At 58.4% G+C, this 19,047-nt stretch overlaps 4 protein-coding genes across 4 annotated transcripts; 3 read left to right on the forward strand and 1 right to left on the reverse strand.

Moving 5' to 3' along the window:
* Positions 1-227: 227 nt before the first annotated feature.
* On the forward strand, positions 228-6,279 carry RNF166 (ring finger protein 166). Its single transcript, XM_085071368.1, has 6 exons — positions 228-423; positions 1,584-1,740; positions 2,123-2,235; positions 2,520-2,634; positions 3,269-3,376; positions 4,148-6,279. Exons 1-6 carry the CDS (start codon positions 254-256, stop codon positions 4,211-4,213), a joined length of 729 nt encoding a protein of 242 aa, XP_084927494.1. The 5' UTR covers positions 228-253; the 3' UTR covers positions 4,214-6,279.
* Positions 6,280-6,810: 531 nt separating this feature from the next.
* MVD (mevalonate diphosphate decarboxylase) lies at positions 6,811-9,913 on the forward strand. Its single transcript, XM_085071363.1, has 10 exons — positions 6,811-6,959; positions 7,352-7,422; positions 7,535-7,649; positions 7,717-7,860; positions 8,184-8,383; positions 8,468-8,542; positions 8,810-9,028; positions 9,107-9,222; positions 9,304-9,412; positions 9,655-9,913. The coding sequence occupies exons 1-10, from the start codon at positions 6,890-6,892 to the stop codon at positions 9,733-9,735; spliced, it is 1,200 nt and encodes a 399-aa protein (XP_084927489.1). The 5' UTR covers positions 6,811-6,889; the 3' UTR covers positions 9,736-9,913.
* A 462-nt stretch (positions 9,914-10,375) lies between these two features.
* On the forward strand, positions 10,376-13,506 carry CYBA (cytochrome b-245 alpha chain). The gene is made up of 6 exons (XM_085071374.1): positions 10,376-10,740; positions 11,529-11,598; positions 11,795-11,869; positions 12,071-12,154; positions 12,229-12,310; positions 12,563-13,506. Exons 1-6 carry the CDS (start codon positions 10,683-10,685, stop codon positions 12,740-12,742), a joined length of 549 nt encoding a protein of 182 aa, XP_084927500.1. The 5' UTR covers positions 10,376-10,682; the 3' UTR covers positions 12,743-13,506.
* A 772-nt stretch (positions 13,507-14,278) lies between these two features.
* Positions 14,279-18,220, reverse strand: IL17C (interleukin 17C). Its single transcript, XM_085071373.1, has 3 exons — positions 18,097-18,220; positions 14,979-15,292; positions 14,279-14,863 (listed from the first exon to the last, which is right to left on the reverse strand). Exons 1-3 carry the CDS (start codon positions 18,097-18,099, stop codon positions 14,614-14,616), a joined length of 567 nt encoding a protein of 188 aa, XP_084927499.1. The 5' UTR covers positions 18,100-18,220; the 3' UTR covers positions 14,279-14,613.
* Positions 18,221-19,047: the final 827 nt, after the last annotated feature.

The following is a 19,047-nucleotide window of genomic DNA, read 5'->3' on the forward strand; positions in this document are numbered from 1 at the left end:
CCCCTCCCGGCTCCTCCCGGCTCCTCCCGGCCCCGCTCTGTCCCGGCTTCTCCCGGTGTGTCTCGGTTGGTCCCGGTGGATCCCGGTTGGTCCCGGTGGGTCCCGCTCGGCCCGGTTCGGCTCCCCTCCCGGCTCCTCCGGCCCCGCGGTGTCCCGGCCGCTCCCGGTGTGTCCCGGTGCGCTCCCGTCGCGCGGCGATGACGCGCTGACGCCGCTCGGTGACGTGCCTCCCGCCCCGCCGGCCGCCGCCGCCATGTTCCGCAGCCTGCTGGTGGCGGCGCAGCGGCCGCAGGGCCCGGCCGGCCCCCCCCGCACCGCCCCCGGGCCCGGGGCCGCGGCCGAGGCGCTGGAGGCGCAGTTCAGCTGCCCCATCTGCCTCGAGGTTTTCCACCGCGCCGTCGGCATCGCGGGCTGCGGGCACACGTGAGACGGGGCTCGGGCGGGGGCGGCGGGGACCCCCGGGCTGAGCTGGGCCCGGGGATGGGCGCGACGCGGGCGCTGGGCGCTGTCCTGGCCGTGGGGTCCCTGCGGGCTCTGCCCGGTCGGCACCAGGATCCCCAGCTCACCGTCAGTCCGGTACCGGGACCCCCAGCGCACCCCGGGCATGGTTCGGTACCGGGACCTCCCTCTCGCCCCCGGTGAAGTACCGGGATCGCCGTCCCATCGCACACCGGCACCGCTATCCCACCTCTCCATCCCACAGCGGCGTCCTCATCCCAGCCGTGACCTCCATCTCATCCCAGCCACACCAGCGCTCCCAGTCCCAGTGCCAGGATCCCCCACTGCCCTGTCCCCATCCCAAATCCTTCCCTCTCCTTGTTCCCATCCCAAATCCTTCCCTCCCCGGGCAGGGGGTGCTGCCCTGTCCTGCTGCCCTGTGCCCCTCCATGTCCCCAGCCTGGAGCCGAGGTGGGGTGTCTCACTGCCCCCAGGAGCCCCCAAACTCTTGTCCACTTGTCCCTCCAGCATTCTGGGGACAGCTTTTGATCCCTTTTCCCAGCTGATTTTGGGGACATTTCCAGAGGGACTGTGGCTTTGCTTGAAGCCCCAGCACCACCTCACTCCAGCTTTTTGATTTCTGACCTCTCCATGATCTCCCCTCCTCATCCCTGCGCCCCTTACAGTGGCAGAGGCTTTGGGGTGTCTCATTCCCTGTTCCTGGTGGCTGGAGCTGGGTAGGAGAGGACAGGAATGTCAGGATAATTGGATTTTGGGGATGGGGCTCCTTTGCCTTTTGCCTGTTGGTGCCTTCCTTTGCCTCCTCCGGGCTGGGATTCCTGAGCCCTTGGATTCCTTTGCTCCTGGGGATATAAGGACCTTGGAAGGAGGTGATCCAGGCTGCTGCCTGGCCTGGATACTGAGCACCGATTTTGTTTGTCTCTTTTCAAATCCAACCTCGGAGCAGTGAAATCATCTGTGCGTGCAGGAATCTCCCTGGGGACTCTCACCCTGTCCCAGCCTCCCAGTTCTCCCAGTAGGGATGGTGATCTTTGGGTTTTGGGGTGTTGGGAGTCCCAGGGAATGGGGTGTCCTGCTGGGATCCTGCTGCTCCCGGGGTGCTCAGGGCTGGTCTGTGCTCGCAGGTTTTGTGGGGAATGCCTGCAGCCCTGCCTGCAGGTGCCCTCCCCGCTGTGCCCGCTCTGCCGCGTGCCCTTCGATCCCAAAAAGGTGGAGAAGGCTTCCAGCGTGGAGAAGCAGCTCTCGTCCTACAAGGCTCCCTGCAGAGGCTGCAGCAAGAAGGTAAAGCTGCCTGTCCCCGTTGTCCCCATCCTGCTCTGGAATGTGTCTGGAGAAGGGAACAGAGCTGGGGGAGGGTCTGGGCAGGGCTCAGCCTGGAGAAAAGGAGGCTCAGGGGGCACCTTGAGGCTCTGCACAGCTCCCTGACAGGAGGGGACAGCCAGGGGGGTCAGGCTGTGCTCCCAGGAACAAGGGACAGAACCTCTGCAGCCCCAAATCTCCATCCTGTCAGGAAGGACGGGCAGGTGCAGCATTCCCACTGCTGTGGGTCATCCTACATAGAGCAGAGGTCACTCCCACCTCAGCTGAGCAAAGCCAGCTCCACAGCTGACTCCTGCCAGGTATTCCTGCACCTCCAGGAACGTTTCTTGTCCTCCTTCTCCAGGTGACCCTGGCCAAAATGCGCTCTCACGTCTCGTCCTGTGCCAAGGTGCAGGAGCAGATGGCCAACTGCCCCAAGTTTGTTCCAGTTGTCCCCACATCCCAGCCTATTCCCAGGTATTTCTGCACCTCGGGTAGGGAAACTTCCCCTCCTTGCATGCCCTAAAATCCAGCTCTGTGTTGTCCCTTTCCCTGGGAGGAAGATCAGCACCTTTTCCCTCCTGGCACTGCTGCTGCGGGTTTGGGAGTGTGGGGTGGCATGAAGCATCCACCACAGCAGGGAATTGGGGTGGGAAGGGGCTGGACTGCCTTCTGCTGTCACAAACCTCTGCTGGGTTAGTTTGGAAGGAGTCAACCCAGCCCCTTCCCTGGGGGTCTGAGCTCATCCTTGCTCTGTTCAGCAACATTCCCAACCGCTCCACGTTCGTGTGTCCGTACTGCGGGGCCCGGAACCTGGACCAGCAGGAGCTGGTGAAGCACTGCATGGAAAACCACCGGAATGACCCCAATAAAGTGGTGAGTGAGTGCTACTGGGGTGCTGGGAGGTGTGGGATAACTCTGCAAATCCAAACACACCCCAGCTGATGCAGCATCCCAGGCCACAGCACGGATGTGTGTGGAAGCACAGCTGCGTTCCAGCTGGTTTGAGTCCCTTTGGGAGGTCAGGATCTGTCTGTGCTTTGTAAGAGGCTCCCCAGAATGAGCTGCCTCCATCCCCCTGTTCCTGCAAACCAGGTGGTGCTGGATTTCCTCCCTCTGGGTTGACCAAGGTGGGGGACTTGGGATCTTCAGCACAGGAAGGACATGGAGCTGTTGGAGCAACTCCAGAGGAGATCACCAAGTTATCAGAGGGATGGAGCAGCTCTGCCATGAAGAAAGGCTGGGAGAATTGGGATTGTTCAGCCTGGAAAAGAGAAGCTTCAGGGAGACCTAATTGTGGCCTTCCAGGACCTTCAGGAAAGGTGCAGAGAGGCTATTGACAAGAGCCTGGAGTGACAGGAAAAGGGGGAATGGATTCGAACTGCCAGAGAGTAGGTTTGGATTGGATATTCAGGAGAAATCCTTCCCTGTCAGGGTGGTGAGGCTCTGGGAGGTTGAGGCAGAGGGATCCCTGTCCAGGTGCCACCGTTCCGTGTCCCTGTCCCTGCAGGTGTGCCCAGTGTGCTCGGCCATGCCCTGGGGAGATCCCAGCTACAAGAGTGCCAACTTCCTGCAGCACCTGCTCCACAGGCACAAGTTCTCTTACGACACCTTCGTGGTGAGTGTGACCCTGAGCCAAAAAAAGGGGAACTCCCCTCCCTGTGTCCCGTGCCAGGAGTGAAACCAGCCCTTCCCTTGCCATGTCAGGATGAGCCCATCCTGCTAGGATGGGGACACATGCTCTCTTGGGCTCTGTGGGAAGCTCACGTGTGTCCCACCAGTGAGACCCTCACACCCCATGTGTCCTCACACACCAGGAGGGCAGGGAATTGTTCCTGCCCTCTACAAAGATGGGTTGTTCCATTAAAATCTTCCCCTGAGGAATTCTAACACAAAATCTCTTTTCTTGATGGTTTCAGGAGCAGGGGGAGGGGACCGGCCCAGCCCCGGGATTTGGGGGGTCTGGTTGCTGCACGTGGGGGGTCCCTGACCCCTCCTGTGTGTGGGAGATTTCTGATGGCTCAGCCTTGGCCCCAGGGGAGGCTTTGTTCCCATCCTGGTTCCGTTGGATAGATGTCAGGGAAAAGAACCTCCAGGAATATCCCAACTTCAGGAGTCATTGCGGAGTTGGATAAACCCGACCTGGAGCACTGGAAAAACCCCTGGCCTTGCTAGAAAGCTTCACCCTTTGGCCTCAGCTTGTGTGGGCATGTTCCATCCCTCCATCTCCTGGGAGATTCCAGGCAGGAGAGGGATGTGGGCACAAAGGACACCCCAAAGAGCATGGGGTGGCATTCCTGGGATCTGGGTGCCAGAGGAAGGGATGCTCCGTGGGGACAGCATGCCCTGGCTGTGCCAGCTCTCCTGAGCTTCCCTGTTTGACTTGCAGGATTACAACATCGACGAGGAGGCAGCGTTGCAGGCAGCCCTGGCTCTGTCCCTCTCTGAGAACTGAGGCTGATCCCTCTCCCTGCCTGGCTCCTTTTGCACACTCCAGGAGACACAGCCTTCCACTGCTGCCTCCCTTCCCGCTGCTCTCCGGGCAAATCCCACCTCGTTGAAGAAGGTGGAGCCTCTTCAGTGTCACAGTGAGCGAGCAGAGACACCTGGAGAGGGGAGCTGGTGCCACAGGGCTGGGATCAGTCCTTGGATAGGCATTTCATATCCGTTTTGGGAGTGTATCCCTCTGTCCGGATCTATTTATTATTAGATGCTTTTTGGCACACTCGTCCCTGCTCTCTGTTGCAACAGAATAGGTACCTGAAACTGATAGATTGGATGCAAAACGCCCTAATTTGGGACTGGAATCAGCCACATCCTTTTAAAAAGGAGGAAGACGGCACGGAGCATCTTTTTTTAAGCTCTCCAAGGATTTTTCTAGAGATGTCAGGCTGTCCTGACCCCCTTGCTGGAGGCTGGAGCTGCCTCCTTCACCTGAATCCTGGGATGAGACTGAACAGGGCTTCAGAGGAGCCCTCGAGGATGGCATCCAGTATCCAGGGAAACCCTTCCCTCCCTCGTTTTGTACCGGCTCTTGGGATACCAAATCCTTGTTTTTCTACACGAAGCAGCGCGACGCCTTTTCCACGTTTTCTAGAGCGGGATCAGAAGCTGTTCCTCTTCACACTGCAATATCCGTCACCTGGGACAAGAGTATTTTTATGGAACATTATTAAGAAAGTTTATTTTTTACAAAAATAACCCAAGCAAACGAACGTGTGGATTGGGAATGGAGTGGGAGGCTGGAGCTGGATCCCGGAGCGGCGGGTTGGACTCTGAGGTGGGGGGAAGTGCAGGGATCTTTCTGGGCCATTCCTGGATCTTTCTGGGCCATTCCTGAATATTTCTGGGCCATTCCTGGGTATTTCTGGGCCTTCCCCTTCCCTCACCAGAATCCCTCTGCCTGTGAGGGAGCAGGCAGGATTGTTGTGCCACCCTGGCACTCGGCATGGAGCAGCTGGATAGGATCCAGGTGCTGGTTGCCCATGGAATATCTGTCCATGCAGGATCCCAGCCCAAACACTGAGCTGCTTATCCCCCCAGAAATAAGGGATTGCACCTCCCTTTGCTAATCTCTCCCTAGGAACAGGGCACTGTTGATCCAGGAGGCTCCACAGCATCCTGGTGAGCTGTCCCTTCCTGTCCCCATCCTCTCAGCCCTGCCTGCTGCTGCTGGAGGTGGCTCTGGAGGGCTGGCAGAGGGTGGGAGGGAGATGGAAGCAGCCATGGGATGAGCCCAAGGCTCCCAGTGGTGGAGCTGAGGGAGGGAGGGATTGCCAAGACCTGCCGTGCTGCCTTCCTGCAGGGAATAGGGGTGGGAGAGGCCTCCCTCTGCGTCTCCCTGCTCAGAAAATTTATCCAAAACCTGGCTCCAGCTCTGCTCTAGCAATACTGGCTTGGTTTTTATTTTGGTTTTAGTAGTTCTGGATGATTTTGGGATCTGCAGCCCCGCGAGGAGCGTGCAGGGAGCCCTCTGTTCCCCTGGCAGGGCAGGAAAAGGGCTGGAGCTGCTCTGCTCCCCCTTCTGGAGCCAGGCCAGATCTTCTGGGGTCTTCTCTTACCTGCCCGGCATTGCTGGCACCTGGAGGATGTTCCTGGTGGGATGGAGAGCACTGGCATCTTCCAGGAGGGACCCAGGAGGGTTTCCCTGTGCTGTGCTCAGCTGCGACCCTGAGCTCGTGGAGCAACCTCCCTGCTTTTGGGCCAGCACTGTTAACCTCGGGCTCCTTCCCTCTTTCCTCCTTTTCCTTATCCTTTTTGCCCCACAGAGCCAGAGCAGGGGCAGCAAGAGCTGCTTTTGTAAAGCACTTTAGGGCCATGCTGGGATGGGATCCCTGAGTTCCATGGATCCACGGATCCCGCTGTGCCAGGGATCCCGCCGGCCGTGCCTGTCAGCGTGTCACCCACCACTTTTTTGCATAATTAGAACTTTTAACGAGCCGTCCTGTTTTTTGAAGAAGAATTAACTCGATGACGTATTTGTAGCAAACCATTTTTTCTCAATAAAGGCAGTTTCATCCACTCGTGGCCTCCCTGGGGGAATGGACGCTGGGAGCACTGGGATGCTGGTGGCCCTGAAGGGTCTGGGAGCACTCAGTGAGTATTGGGGTGTTTGGAGAGCTGGGATGTGGAGGCTGCAGGGGGTTTGGGATCACTCAGAGAGTTTTGGGGTGTTTGGAGAACTGGGATGTGGAGGCTATAGGGAGTTTTTGGGAGCACTGGGGCTACTGGGAGCACTGGGGCGGTGCTGGGTCATGGGAGAACTGATGCATTGGGGGCCTGGGGACAGCGAGGGCACTGAGCACGGGGACTGGGGTGGCGGAGGCAGAGCGGTGCGGAGAGCAGTGGGGATGGTATCTGGAAGGAGCCGGGAGCACCGGGGAGGGAGAACCGGGAAGGGACCGGGAGCACTGCGCATGCGCGGTTATTGCCCAATTCAAACATGGCGCCCCGCAGGCCCTGCCCAGCGCCCCCAGGGGGGCGGAGCCGACCGTGGTCCGATCGCTGCTATTGGCTGTTGGGAACCGGGCGCTGGACCCTCCGCCAATGGCGAGGCGGGACTCTCCGCACCCCACGGTCACGTGCGTGGCGCGGGGGCGGGGCTTGATGCCGGCGGGCAGTGGCGGCAGCGATGGCGGCGGAGCGCGCGCTGGCTATGGCTACCTGCACGGCGCCCGTGAACATCGCCGTCATCAAGTACTGTGAGTGCCGAGGGACCCCGGCCGGGCACCCGGGCGGGCTTGGCACGGGGCACGGGGCGTTCGGGGGCGCGGGACGTTCGGGGGCACAGATTGCGGGCTGTGCTGGCTGTGCCGGACAGTGCCGTGTCCGGCTGTGCTGTGACAGGTGGCACTGGGCCGGGCCGTGCCGCTCTGTGTCCTTTCTTGCCGTGCCATTCCAAGCTGTGCCATGCCATGCCAAGCGCTGTTATACCGCGCTTTGCTGTGCACATCAGTGCCATTCCTAGCCGAGCCATGCCATGCCATGTCATGCCATGCAAAGCTGTGCCATGCCATGCCGTGCCATTCCCAGCTGTGCCGTGCCATGCCATGTCATGCTATGCCAAGCTGTGCCATGCCATGCTCTCTTGCAGGGGGCAAGCGTGACACTGACCTCATCCTGCCCATCAACTCCTCCCTGAGCGTGACGCTGCACCAGGACCAGGTGGGTCAGCATTGGGATCAGGATTGGGATCAGGATTGGGATCAGGATCAGGATCAGGATCAGCCCCCCAGCCGTGTCGGGAGATGCTGAGCCCCTCACCCTCTCCCCACAGCTCAAGACCACCACGACAGCGGCTGCCAGCCGGGATTTCACCGAGGACCGTCTGTGGCTCAACGGCAAGGAGATGGACGTGGGGCACCCGCGGGTCCAGGCCTGCCTGCGCGAGGGTGAGCGTCCCCTGCCCGGGGGTGTCTCTGGTGTCCCCGCTGTCCCCTGACCCTGCTGTCCCCACAGTGCGACGCCTGGCCCGGAAGCGCCGCGGGGGCAGTGAGGACACAGCTGCGCTCAGCCTTTCCTACAAAATCCACATCGCCTCCGAGAACAACTTCCCCACAGCCGCCGGGCTCGCCTCGTCTGCCGCCGGCTACGCCTGCCTGGGTGCGTGTGGGACGGGGCACTGCCGCGGCGGGGTGTCCCCATCTCTGATCTGTCCCCTGTGTGGTGTTGGGAGGGGTGATAGGGGTGTCCCCTTGCTGTGACCTGTCTCTCACCTGTGGCTGTATGGTGTGGGTGCTATTGAGGGGGTGTGACAGGGGTGTCCCCTCTGCATGTCCCCGCAGTGTCAGTGCTAGCCTGGCTCTGGTAGCACCAGGAGGGTGATAGGGGTGTCCCCTCTGCATGTCCCCGCAGTGTCAGTGCTGGTCTGGCTCTGGTAGCACCAGGAGGGGTGACACGGGTGTCCCCTCTGCCTGTCCCCGCAGTGTCAGCGCTGGCCCGGCTCTATGGCGTGGAGGAGGAGCTGTCGGAGGTGGCCCGGCGGGGCTCGGGCAGCGCCTGTCGCAGCATGTTTGGTGGCTTCGTGCAGTGGCAGCGCGGGGAGCGCCCCGATGGCACCGACAGCCTGGCCCTCCAAGTGGCCTCCGAGACGCATTGGCCGGAGCTCCGTGTCCTCGTTCTGGTGGTGAGGAGCTGGGAAGGGATTTGGGTGGGATTTGGGGCTGGGGGGGTCAGGAGGGGTTGTGTCCCACTGTCTGTGTCCCCCCAGGTCAGTGGGGAGAAGAAGCCGGTGGGCAGCACAGCAGGGATGCAGACCAGTGTGGAGACAAGTCCCTTGCTGAAGGTATGGGACGCTGTGTATGATGATGTCCTACCCAGGCAGGGACAGGGTCCCCTTTCCCTTGGAATGGCACTGGAGGGCATGGAGTGACACCCAAAGGATCACAGTGCTGTTGGTGTCACCAAACTGGCATGACAGCGACCTGCCTGCTGTGGGTATCATCAAATTTGGGTTGCCCACAAGCCACCTGCTGTGTCACTGAATTGGGGTGACCACAGGCCACTTGCTGTGGGTGTCACTGGGCTGATGGTGACCCCCCTGCTGTGGCAGCACCGGGCAGAGGTGGTTGTCCCTGAGCGCCTGGCCCAGATGATGAAGCACATCCAGGAGAGGGACTTTGAGGGCTTTGGCCAGCTGGCGATGAGGGACAGCAACCAGTTCCACGCCACCTGCCTGGACACCTTCCCACCCATCTTCTACCTCACCGACCTGTCACGCCACATCATCGCGCTGGCACATCGCTACAACGCCCACCACGGCCACACCAAGGTACCCGCGGGGGCTCCGGGGGTGCCACAGCACCGTGACACTTTCCTGGGTCCCCATGTGTCCCCAATCCCACCGCAGGTCGCCTACACCTTCGACGCTGGTCCCAATGCTGTCATCTTTGCGCTGGCCGACACCGTGGCCGAGTTTGTGGAGGTGGTGAGGCGCAGCTTCCCCCCTGCCACCAACGGGGACCAGTAAGGCAGTGTCACCTCTTACTGGGGATGGGACGAGGGGGGGATGTGGGGGACATGGACTGAGTGCTGGTCCTGCCACAGGTTTGTCCGGGGGCTGCCCGTGGGCTCGGCGGCGCTGTCACAGGAGTTGGTGGCTGCTGTGGTCACTGAGCCAGTGCCAGGGGCTGTCCAGTACATCCTGCACACCAAGGTGAGGGACTGGGGGAGTGTGGCATGGGGGGATGTGTCTGTGCAGCCTCATGGGGAGGCTCTGACCCCATCCTGGCCCCAAGGGGGTGGTGGGACCCCATTCCTGGACGTGTTCCTGCTGGCACGACCCATGGGGTGACCTTTTGGGGTCTGTGGGTCCCAGAGCTGCCCCTCAGCCCCAGTGGCAGGGTCCCTGCAGGCAGGGGGCTCGCTGATGTCCCTGACCCGTGTCCTGCCCTACAGCCTGGCCCTGGTCCCCAGCTCGTGGATGATCCCAGCCAGCACCTCCTGGGAGCGGATGGACTGCCCCGGAGCCGCGCCTGACCCCGCTGACACCCTGGGACAGCTGGGACATGCCGGGGGGGCTCTGCCAGTGCCACCCGTGGGGCTCAGGACCCTGAGCCAGGCCTGCTGCCAAGCTGTCCCCAGCCCTGGGGCAGGATGTGGCCCCGGGGCTGGTTTTTACTCTTTTGTAAGGAAATAGAGGGTTCCTGGCTCCAGTGCTGTTTTGCAGTGTCGGGTTCTGTGTGTGGTGCTGGGAGGGGACAGTGCCAGCCAAAAGTGGGGGCAGGAGCTGGGGACAGTCCTTGGTGCTGGTTGTGTCCTTCTGCACAGCCTTGTCATGCCACAGGACCCCTGTCCCCCTGGGTCCCTTGTGGGGCCTCTCCTGTCCCATATGCCTCGAAGTTGTCACTGCTGGGGCTGATGCTGCTCCCCCACATGGCCCTGTCCCTTGCACATCCTGTCCCATGTCCCTCAGATGTCCCTGCTGGGACTCATCCTGTCCCATCGCATGGCCCCTGTTGTCCCCACGTCCTGATCCTGTCTCCCTGGAGCGGACTGACCCTGTCGCTCCGCGCCATCCTTGTCACCCCACATGTCCCGTGTCCCCGGTGTGGCCCCGAGACGATGCCGTGTCCCGCTGGGGGCGTGGCCTGTGTGGAAGGGGCGTGGCCAATTCGAAGTGGGCGTGGCCGGCGCTTCGTAGCGCCCCACCCGCCTTCCGGGTCGGGACCGGCCGAGCGCAGCCGAACCGAGCCGGGCCGGGGCGAACGGGTCCGGGAGCAGCCGAACTCTATCGGGCCGAGCGCACCGAAACCGACCGGGCTGAGCCGGGAGGAACCGAACCCGCTCGGGCTGAGCCGAGAGCAGCCGAACTCTATCGGCGAGGCGAGCCGAACCCGCTCGGAGCAGCCTAACCCGCTCGGAGCGAGCCGAGCGGAGCCGGGAGTAGCCGAAGGCGCTCGGGCCGGCGGGCTGCGCTGAGGGCCATGGGGCAGATCGAGTGGGCCATGTGGGCGAACGAGCAGGCGCTGGCCGCCGGGCTCAGTGAGTGCGGGGAGACAGCGGGGGGACAGCCCCCAGTGGGGCTGGGGGGCTTGGGGGGCCGGGCTGGGCGAGTGGGGGGAGCCGGGAACTCCAGAGAGTGCCCGGGAGCTGGAAGGAGTGAGCGCCCGGCGGGCTGGGAATGCCGAGCGCAGGGAGGGGATGCTGAGCCCCGGGGGTGTCCCCAGACAGGCTCCGGGGGACGGGGACAAGTCCCAGTCCCACCGACCGGGAGGCGCCGGGGGTGGCCGGGAAGTCCAAGTGGGGACAGAGCCTCTGCTTCCTCCTTTCTCTTCCTTCTCTGCCCTCTCTGGGGACACTGTGTATGATGTCTCTCTGCCTCGGTTCCGTCCTCTCCTCCTCCTCCGCTCTCCTCTCTTCCTCTTCTCGCTCCGGCCACGGGGTCAAAAAACTCCCCAGAACCGCCTGAGCCTGGAGCTCCCCAGTTCCCTTCCCTGAATCCAGAGGGTCCCGCATGTCAGAGTGCCCAGGGCCAGAGTCCCAGGTCTGGGATTTGCGGGGGATTTACTGCCAACTGTATCCCCCGCTGGGAGTTTGTATCCCGGGTTCGGGGAGGCATATCCTGGGTTAGGGGTTGTGTCCCGGGTTTGGGGTTTGTGTCCCGGGTTTGGGGTTTGTGTCCCAGGTTGGGTTTTGTGTCCCGGGTTTGGGGTTTGTGTCCCGGTTTGGGGTTTGTGTCCCGGGTTGGGGTTTGTGTCCCGGGTTTGGGGTTTGTGTCCCGGGTCTGGGGCCGTGTCTGGCCGGCTCCTCCATCGCGGCTGTTCCCGCAGTCCTGCTGACCGGCGGGATCGTGGCCGTGGCGGGGCAGTTCAAAGGCTGGTACTTCGCGGCGTATTCCATGTATCCTTCCCGACGGCATTCCCAGGAAAAATCTTCAGGAAAACCCTGATCGGCGCAGGGGACACGGAGGGGGTCACATCCTCCTCCCACCACTCCCAGTTGTGCTCTTCCTGCCCCACAGTCCCTTTTTGGGATGAGGGTTGCTCCTCGGGGCTGTTCCCGGTCCGATCCCGCCTTTCCTTGACCCTCCCGGCAGCGCGGCAGGCGTCCTGGTCTGCCTGCTCGAGTATCCCAGGAGCAAGCGGCAAAAGGGCTCCACCATGGAGAGGTGGTGAGTGGTGTGTCCCCCCTGCGTCCCTGGAATTGGGGGTCCTGTCACCCCCCGAATACAGGGATGTGGCACTGGAAATGGGAGCAATGGGGTGGAGCAGAGCTGGGTGGCTTCCTTGGGATGCTCCTTGTAGGACAATGCAGAGATGAGGGTCCCTGAGGGATGGGACACCCCCTGTGACCCCCCGATGTCACCCCGCAGTGGCCAGAAGTACCTGACAGCCGTGGTGAAGCTCTTTGGACCCCTCACGAGGAATTACTACATCCGAGCCATCCTGCACGCTGCGTGAGTGGGGTGTGGGGTCGGGACAGGGGGCTGGACCCCCCAAACCCTCTCTGATCCCCAAATCTCTGTCACAGCCTGGCTGTCCCTGCTGGTTTCCTGCTCTCCACCATCCTGGGCACTGTCTGCCTGGGCATTGCCAGCGGCATCTACCTGCTGGTGAGTGCAGAGGGGCTTTGTGGGGCTGGGGGAGGAGAACATCCCTAAACCCATGGGCTGCTGCTTCCATGCACATTCCGAGAACATTCCCGGGCTGGGCTGCAGGAAAACCCCATCCCAGTTGGGGTGGGAGGCGTGGCTGGAGGGTCACATCCTCCTCCCCCCACTCTGGTCCCAGCTGTGCTTTCCCTGCCCCAAACAGCACCATTTTGGGGTGAGGGTTGTTCCTTGGCACTATTCCCGATCCCACAGGCTGCTGTTCGAGGGGAGGAGTGGAGACCCATCGAGCAGAAGCCCCGGGAGAGGCCACAAATGGGGGACACCTTCAAGAAGCCCCCCAGCAACCCCCCGCCCCGGCCGCCCCCCGACGCCCGCAAGAAGCAGCCGGAGGTGGGGGGGCAGGTGAACCCCATCCCTGTGGAAGCAGAATAATGGGGATCCTCCTGCCCTGCTGCCCTGCTCCTGCTCCCCCTTCCCAGCTGCTCCCTGCATCACAGGGAATGGGCTCCTGGGGATCCCCAAAACCCCGTGGGTGCTCAGCTCCTTGGTGGGTCCCCAGCTCCTGGTGATGCTCAGATCCCTGGGATCAGCAGTTCCCCCTGAGTTCCCCAGCTCCCCATGGGATCCCCAAATCCCCTAAGATGCTCAGCTCCTTGTAGGATCTCCAGCTTGTGAGGATCCCCAAATCCCCTAAGATGCTCAGCTCCCGAATTCCCAGTGATGCAATGCTTCCTGTGGGGTTTCCAGCCCCCAAGGGGCTTCCCAACTTCTGGAGATTCCCAAATCCCTGGGGATGCTCAACTCCCTATGGGGTCTCCAGCTCCCAGGAACTCCCCGGCTCCCAGACCTCCCCAAATTCCCAAGGATGTTCAGTTTCCTGTGGGGTCTGCAGCCCCCAAGGGCTCCCCAGCTCCTGACAATCCCAAATCCTTGGGGATGCTCAGCTGCCTGTGAGTCTCCTGTTTCCAGGGGCTCCTCAACTCCTGGGAAAACCCAAATCCCTAGAGATACTCAGCTCCCTGAGGGTCCCAACTCTCCAAGCAGCCCCCAGTTTCCCAGGGGATTCCCAAATCCCTGTGGAACACCATCTCTCAGGGAATCCTCAACCCCCTGGGGGGATCAGGCAGCTCTGCTCCAGCTCTTCCTGTTTTTTGTCACTTCTGCAGTTGCTGTTGCAATAAAAACTGGGAAAGGCACCAGCTGCCCCTGCCTCCTGCTCCAGGGGGGAGCCTCCTGCTCCTGGGGGAGGCTTGAGCAAGACTGGGGGTGTTTTGAGGACAAACAGTGCAAATATGGGCAAATCCGGGATGGGGATGTGCAGGGTGTGGCCACGGCAGGGTCTCCTCCCAAAATCCTTGTGGATTCAATATTGGGATGGAACTGGGGGGGCCCACACTGGAACTGCACAGTGAGTCCCAAAGCAGCCCCAAATATCAGGGATGATCCCTCGGCAGGGAATGTGGGGGGCATTTCCCTCTCCAGTCCCACTCGTGGGCGCTGGAAGTTCCCTGGTGTGATGTGGGTGCCAAATCCTTGATCCTGCTGGGCATCAGCAGCTGCTCCAGGCCCCCCTCTGCCCCCTCCCCACACAGAGCCCTGTCCCTTGGGGCTGCAGGTGCCCCAGGCTCCCCCAGGAGCTGCCAGCACAGCTGGGGTGGCCCTGGCAGGTGGCACTGGGCCCGTGGGCTGTGGTGCCTGGGGGCAGAGCCGTGGGAAAGGTGTGGGTGTCGGGGTGCCAGGGCTGGGTCCCCCCCGGGGCTGGGGGTGTGGGGCACCCCTGTGCCCTGCCGCCCTCCCCATCACCTCCCAGCTCCTCCTGCCCTGCTGCACTGCTGCTCTGCCCACTCTGCAGGGGTTCAGGGATGTCCCACAGCCACTGGGCATTTTCACCCATGGATGTGCCTCTGTCCCTGCGCCCTAATTCCCAACATCCCAATGCCCTGGCTGGGGACAGAGCAACGACAGTGCCAGGGGTTGTTGGCTTTTATTTGCAGCATTAAATAGCACAGGGAGAAGAGACAATAAATAGCTTTTTGGGGGAATAAATAACCAGCAAGTGCCCAGCAGCACTCGCAGGGTCAGGCCGGAGGGGCTCGAGCACTGCTGGGCAATGCTGACCCCGGAGTCAGCCCTGGCCGGGGTGGTCAGCAATAAATACGGGGTACAGAAACCCCCCGGCAGCAGGGCTTATAAATAACTCATAAATAACGAGGGGAGGGGACGCGCTGGCGGGGGGCGGTGCTCTAAAACAAGCACGGGCGCGGGCCGGGCGGTGACACGGTCACGCGTGGGGCTGCGCGGGCTCAGCGCGCCGTGCGCGGCAGGACGCAGGTGCAGCCCACGGGCACTCGGATGTAATCCACCTCCAGCGTGACCAGCCCCAGCCCCGCGGGCCGCGGGCACGGCTTGCGCCGCAGCACCAGCATGGTCTGGTGGATGGTCACGGAGTTGAGCGAGCTCGTCTCCCGGCCCGTTTTCACGTCCACGCAGCCGCTGCACAGGCACTCGGCGAAGGCCAGCTTGCGCGGGTAGCGGTTCTCGTCCTCGTCAATGCTGCGGGGACACGGCGACACCCTTCCCTAGTGCCACCGGCTCGTCCCGGCCGGGGCACCCGACGGGAAGGGCGGGAAAGGGGTGTTTAGGGTGTCGGGGTGCGGGCGGCACTCACCGGTAGCGCCACGGGGAGATGGAGCGCTCGTGTGCCTCGCTGCGGAGCCCTGCGCGCAGGGACAGCGCGGGACAGCCGGGCGGGCGATGTCGCCGGAGCCGCCGCGCCTCCAGCCGCTCCAGCTGCGGCACCAGCTGCACCGGGACGTGGCGATCCCAGCGCAGGCTGCGCGCCACGAAGTGTGGAGGAGCTTCGTCGCCCAGCTCGGCGCCGCTGTAGCAGCGCACGGCAGAGTGGGCAGAGCCGCCCGGGGGACGCCGCAGCCCCCGGCACTGCCCCAGCACCGCCAGCAGGGCCAGGGCGCACAGCCAGCCCTGCGGGGACACAGCGGGGCGTCAGCGACACGCGGGGACAGCCACACAGCCGGGGGATTCGGGGACACCCGCAGGGACAGCCACACAGCCGGGGGACTCGGGGACACCCCCAGGGACACCCGCAGGGACAGCCACACACAGCCAGGCAGAGACCCTCCCCAAATGCAAGTGTGCACCCACAGCAGCAGGGCCATGGGCAAGTGTGCATCTGTACATCTATTTATCATCTCTATATCTCTATATCTCTATGTCTATATGTATGCATAATCTATACAGCTATCTATAGCTATATCTATATATGCCTAAGTATCTCTATATCTATATATGTCTGTATATCTTTGTCAATCACTATATACGCAATCTCTAGATCTCTATCTAAATGTCTAGATCTATATGTCTATATATTCTATATGTCACATCTATATCTGTCTCTAGCTATATATTTACATATCTCTATCTATATAGTTATATATAGCTCTATCTCTATAATCTTTATCTATATATTTATATATCTATATGTCTATATCAATATATCGATATATCCATATCTGTGTATCGCAGCCCCTAACAAAATAGCACACAGGTGTGCATATGGACACACAGAATATCCACACACACACTGTGCATACAGCAACACCTGAGTGTATAAACACACACACACACACATATATATATATATATACATAGAATATAGAAAAAAATTATATATATATATACACACAGAGTGCATACAGCAACACCTGGGTGTATAAACACACACACATATATATACATAGAATATAGAAAAAAATTACATATTTATACACAGACACACACTGTGCATACAGCAACATCTGGATGTAGAAACACACACAGATATATGTATAGATATACATAGAATACAGAAAAAAAAAAATATATACACACATACTGTATGTACACAGCAATGCCTGGATGTATAAACACACACACACACACACACATATACACACAGAATACAGAATATAACAGAATATATATATACACACACATATATACACAGACACACACACATATATATATACACACACACAAAACGGTGCACATACACACAGACACATGCACAGAGCATATAGACAGATCTAATATACACAACAATATATATGTACAATATACATTATATATAATATATAATATACACTATACACTATACACTATACATAATATATATAATTAAAGATACATAATAATACAGTATATAGTATATAGTATATAATATACACAACACAATATACAATATATATGTACAGTGCCAGGGCATGTATATGTCCATACATATATAAATATATTATATGTATATGTGTATATATATGTAGCCCAGTATACATATAAGAATAAATATTTAATATATAATATATGTGTGTGAATGTATAGCACAGTATACATATATACATATTTACATGATATATATGTATATGTGTGTATATTTGTATATATGTCTTTATATTTTTATATAGATTTTTTACATATATTTGTAAGATAAAGAAATAGAAATAAAGATAAATCTAATAAATAGAATAGAAATAAAATCTATAAAATATATAAATATAAACGTATTTTTAATAGATAAGCATATAAAATAGACATTACTATAAATAAGTAAATAAATATAATATAAAGAAATAGAGAATATAAAGAAATAGTGAATATAATTATCAATAGAACATGAAAATAAAAAAAAAATAAAAATACCCCAAAGAAGTGAATACAAATAAATATTAAATAACCTCCCTGTAGAAATAAATAAAAATCTGTGTGTGTTGGTAGAGGACACACACAGGGACAGCCATCCCACATCCCACAGACACACCTGCACACCTCTGTGAGTGCAGGGCTGCAGGCAGAATGTGGAGCTGCATTCCCACACATGGGAATCACGGACATCCATGGCTATAAATCCATATAAATCCATCTGAACACACAGAAACACACAGAAACACACAGAAACACACAGAAACACACATGGACAGAACTCTCACACAGAGTTACCTGCACAGCCTGCAGCTGGGAGAGCTTCACACACACCCACACACACCTGGGCACAGGAATACACACAGAAACACACAGAAATTAACACACAGAGAGGAAAACAGGCAGAAAATACACATAGAAACACACAGAAAAATGCACATAGAAACCCACAGAAATTAACACACACAGAAAAACACACACAGGCAGAAAAATACACATAGAGACACAGAGACAGAAACACACACAGACATAAAAAACCCACACATGGATACACAAAGCCCTGCACGTGGTGTGTAACATGTACAGATGTACAGATATAAACACACACATAAAATAAAAATACACACAGAGCTCTGCACATGGTGTGTAACACACGTAAAATACATACAGAACTCTGCACATGGTGTGTAACACATAAAATACAGAGAACTCTGCATGTGACATGAAATACATACAATAAACACACACATACACAATAAACACATACATGAAGCCCTGCACACGGCATGTAACACACACAAAATACACACAGAACTCTGCACATGGTGTGTAAAACACACACACAGAACTCTGCACATGGTGTGTAACACATAAAACACACACAGAACTCTGCACATGGTGTGTAACACATAAAATACACACAGAACTCTGCACATGGTGTGTAACACACACAAACACAAGAATACAGAGCTGTGCACACATGTAACACACACAAACACACAAACATACAAACATACAAACACACACAATCACACACACCCTCCCAGCCCCACACTTCCCCAACACCCCCCAACATCCCCCAAACCCCACGTTACCATCAGCCAGGTGTCGAGGGACCACGCCAAAATCTGGGGGGAGGGCGGGGAACACGCCCCAATTTGGGGAGGGAACGCTCCAAACTTTTCGGGGGGAACCCTTTTGGGAAGTGCAGCCCCAGGGATGAGGCGGCCGAGTGGCAGCGCTGCCGCCGCCGCCGCCTTTTTATAGGGCCGGGCAGGTGATGTGCACACACCTGGAAACTCCAGCTCCAGGTTCCTTCCTCCTCCCCGCGGGCCGCCACTTCCTTCTGCACTCCACGTGTGCCAGCCGGGAGTACGGGAGCCTCACACCCGCGCACGTTTGGGAGGGAGGTGGGCAGAGGTGGCCAGGGCTGTCCCGGTGACACGGTGACACCGGCCGGGCATCCCCCAGGCTGTGCCCTGTTGCGTCACCAGCAACCGTGAGATCACCGCCGCATTCCCGGGCAGAAATCCCAAATTGGGCAACCCTGGGAAGGGCTGAAGGGTTGCCATCACCCCCCGCTGGTGCTCCGGGATGCTGCTGTGGCCTCCAGTGGCACCAGTGGGATGTTGGTTTCATACTGGGGACAAGGGGCAGGGCTGGAGGGTGGGAAATTCCATGGGATGGGGGGTGTAGCAACCCCAAAAATTGTTTCCTAAATGAGAGGGGTTGGTCAGGGCACTCCCAGATGCCCCCCACTAACACAGCACCAGTAGGATACTGGTTCCACACTGTCCATACTGGGAAATCAGGGCCCCAAACACTGTTCCCTAAATTAGGGGGATTTTCCTGGATGATGCCAGGTAGGGCAGAGGCTGCAGAGCCCCCCAGTACCACCCCAGAGGGATAGTGGTTTCACACTGGGTGCTCCCCCATGACACAAAGCAGTTTTTCCAGCTCCACACGGCTCCCCATGCCCCAAAAACCCTCAAAGGGAGGGGTACAGATCACCCCAAGGCAAGGGAGAGGGGATACAGACAAGAGCA

Source organism: Lichenostomus cassidix, chromosome 11 (genome assembly GCF_008360975.1).
Source record: "Lichenostomus cassidix isolate B80296 chromosome 11, HeHo_3.0, whole genome shotgun sequence".
NCBI lineage: Eukaryota > Metazoa > Chordata > Aves > Passeriformes > Meliphagidae > Lichenostomus > Lichenostomus cassidix.

Bases quoted from the DNA above. Each gene is read 5' to 3' on its own strand.
- MVD (XM_085071363.1), top strand. From the start codon at position 6,890: ATGGCGGCGGAGCGCGCGCTGGCTATGGCTACCTGCACGGCGCCCGTG. The intron at 7,650-7,716 runs GTGAGCGTCCCC...CTGTCCCCACAG, and splicing joins CCAGGCCTGCCTGCGCGAGG to TGCGACGCCTGGCCCGGAAG. The intron at 9,029-9,106 runs GTACCCGCGGGG...ATCCCACCGCAG, and splicing joins CCCACCACGGCCACACCAAG to GTCGCCTACACCTTCGACGC.
- RNF166 (XM_085071368.1), top strand. From the start codon at position 254: ATGTTCCGCAGCCTGCTGGTGGCGGCGCAGCGGCCGCAGGGCCCGGCC. The intron at 1,741-2,122 runs GTAAAGCTGCCT...CTCCTTCTCCAG, and splicing joins GCAGAGGCTGCAGCAAGAAG to GTGACCCTGGCCAAAATGCG. The intron at 3,377-4,147 runs GTGAGTGTGACC...TTTGACTTGCAG, and splicing joins TCTCTTACGACACCTTCGTG to GATTACAACATCGACGAGGA.
- IL17C (XM_085071373.1), bottom strand. The intron at 14,864-14,978 runs GTGAGTGCCGCC...GTGTCCCCGCAG, and splicing joins ATCTCCCCGTGGCGCTACCG to CATTGACGAGGACGAGAACC.
- CYBA (XM_085071374.1), top strand. From the start codon at position 10,683: ATGGGGCAGATCGAGTGGGCCATGTGGGCGAACGAGCAGGCGCTGGCC. The intron at 12,155-12,228 runs GTGAGTGGGGTG...TCTCTGTCACAG, and splicing joins CGAGCCATCCTGCACGCTGC to CCTGGCTGTCCCTGCTGGTT. The intron at 12,311-12,562 runs GTGAGTGCAGAG...CCGATCCCACAG, and splicing joins CCAGCGGCATCTACCTGCTG to GCTGCTGTTCGAGGGGAGGA.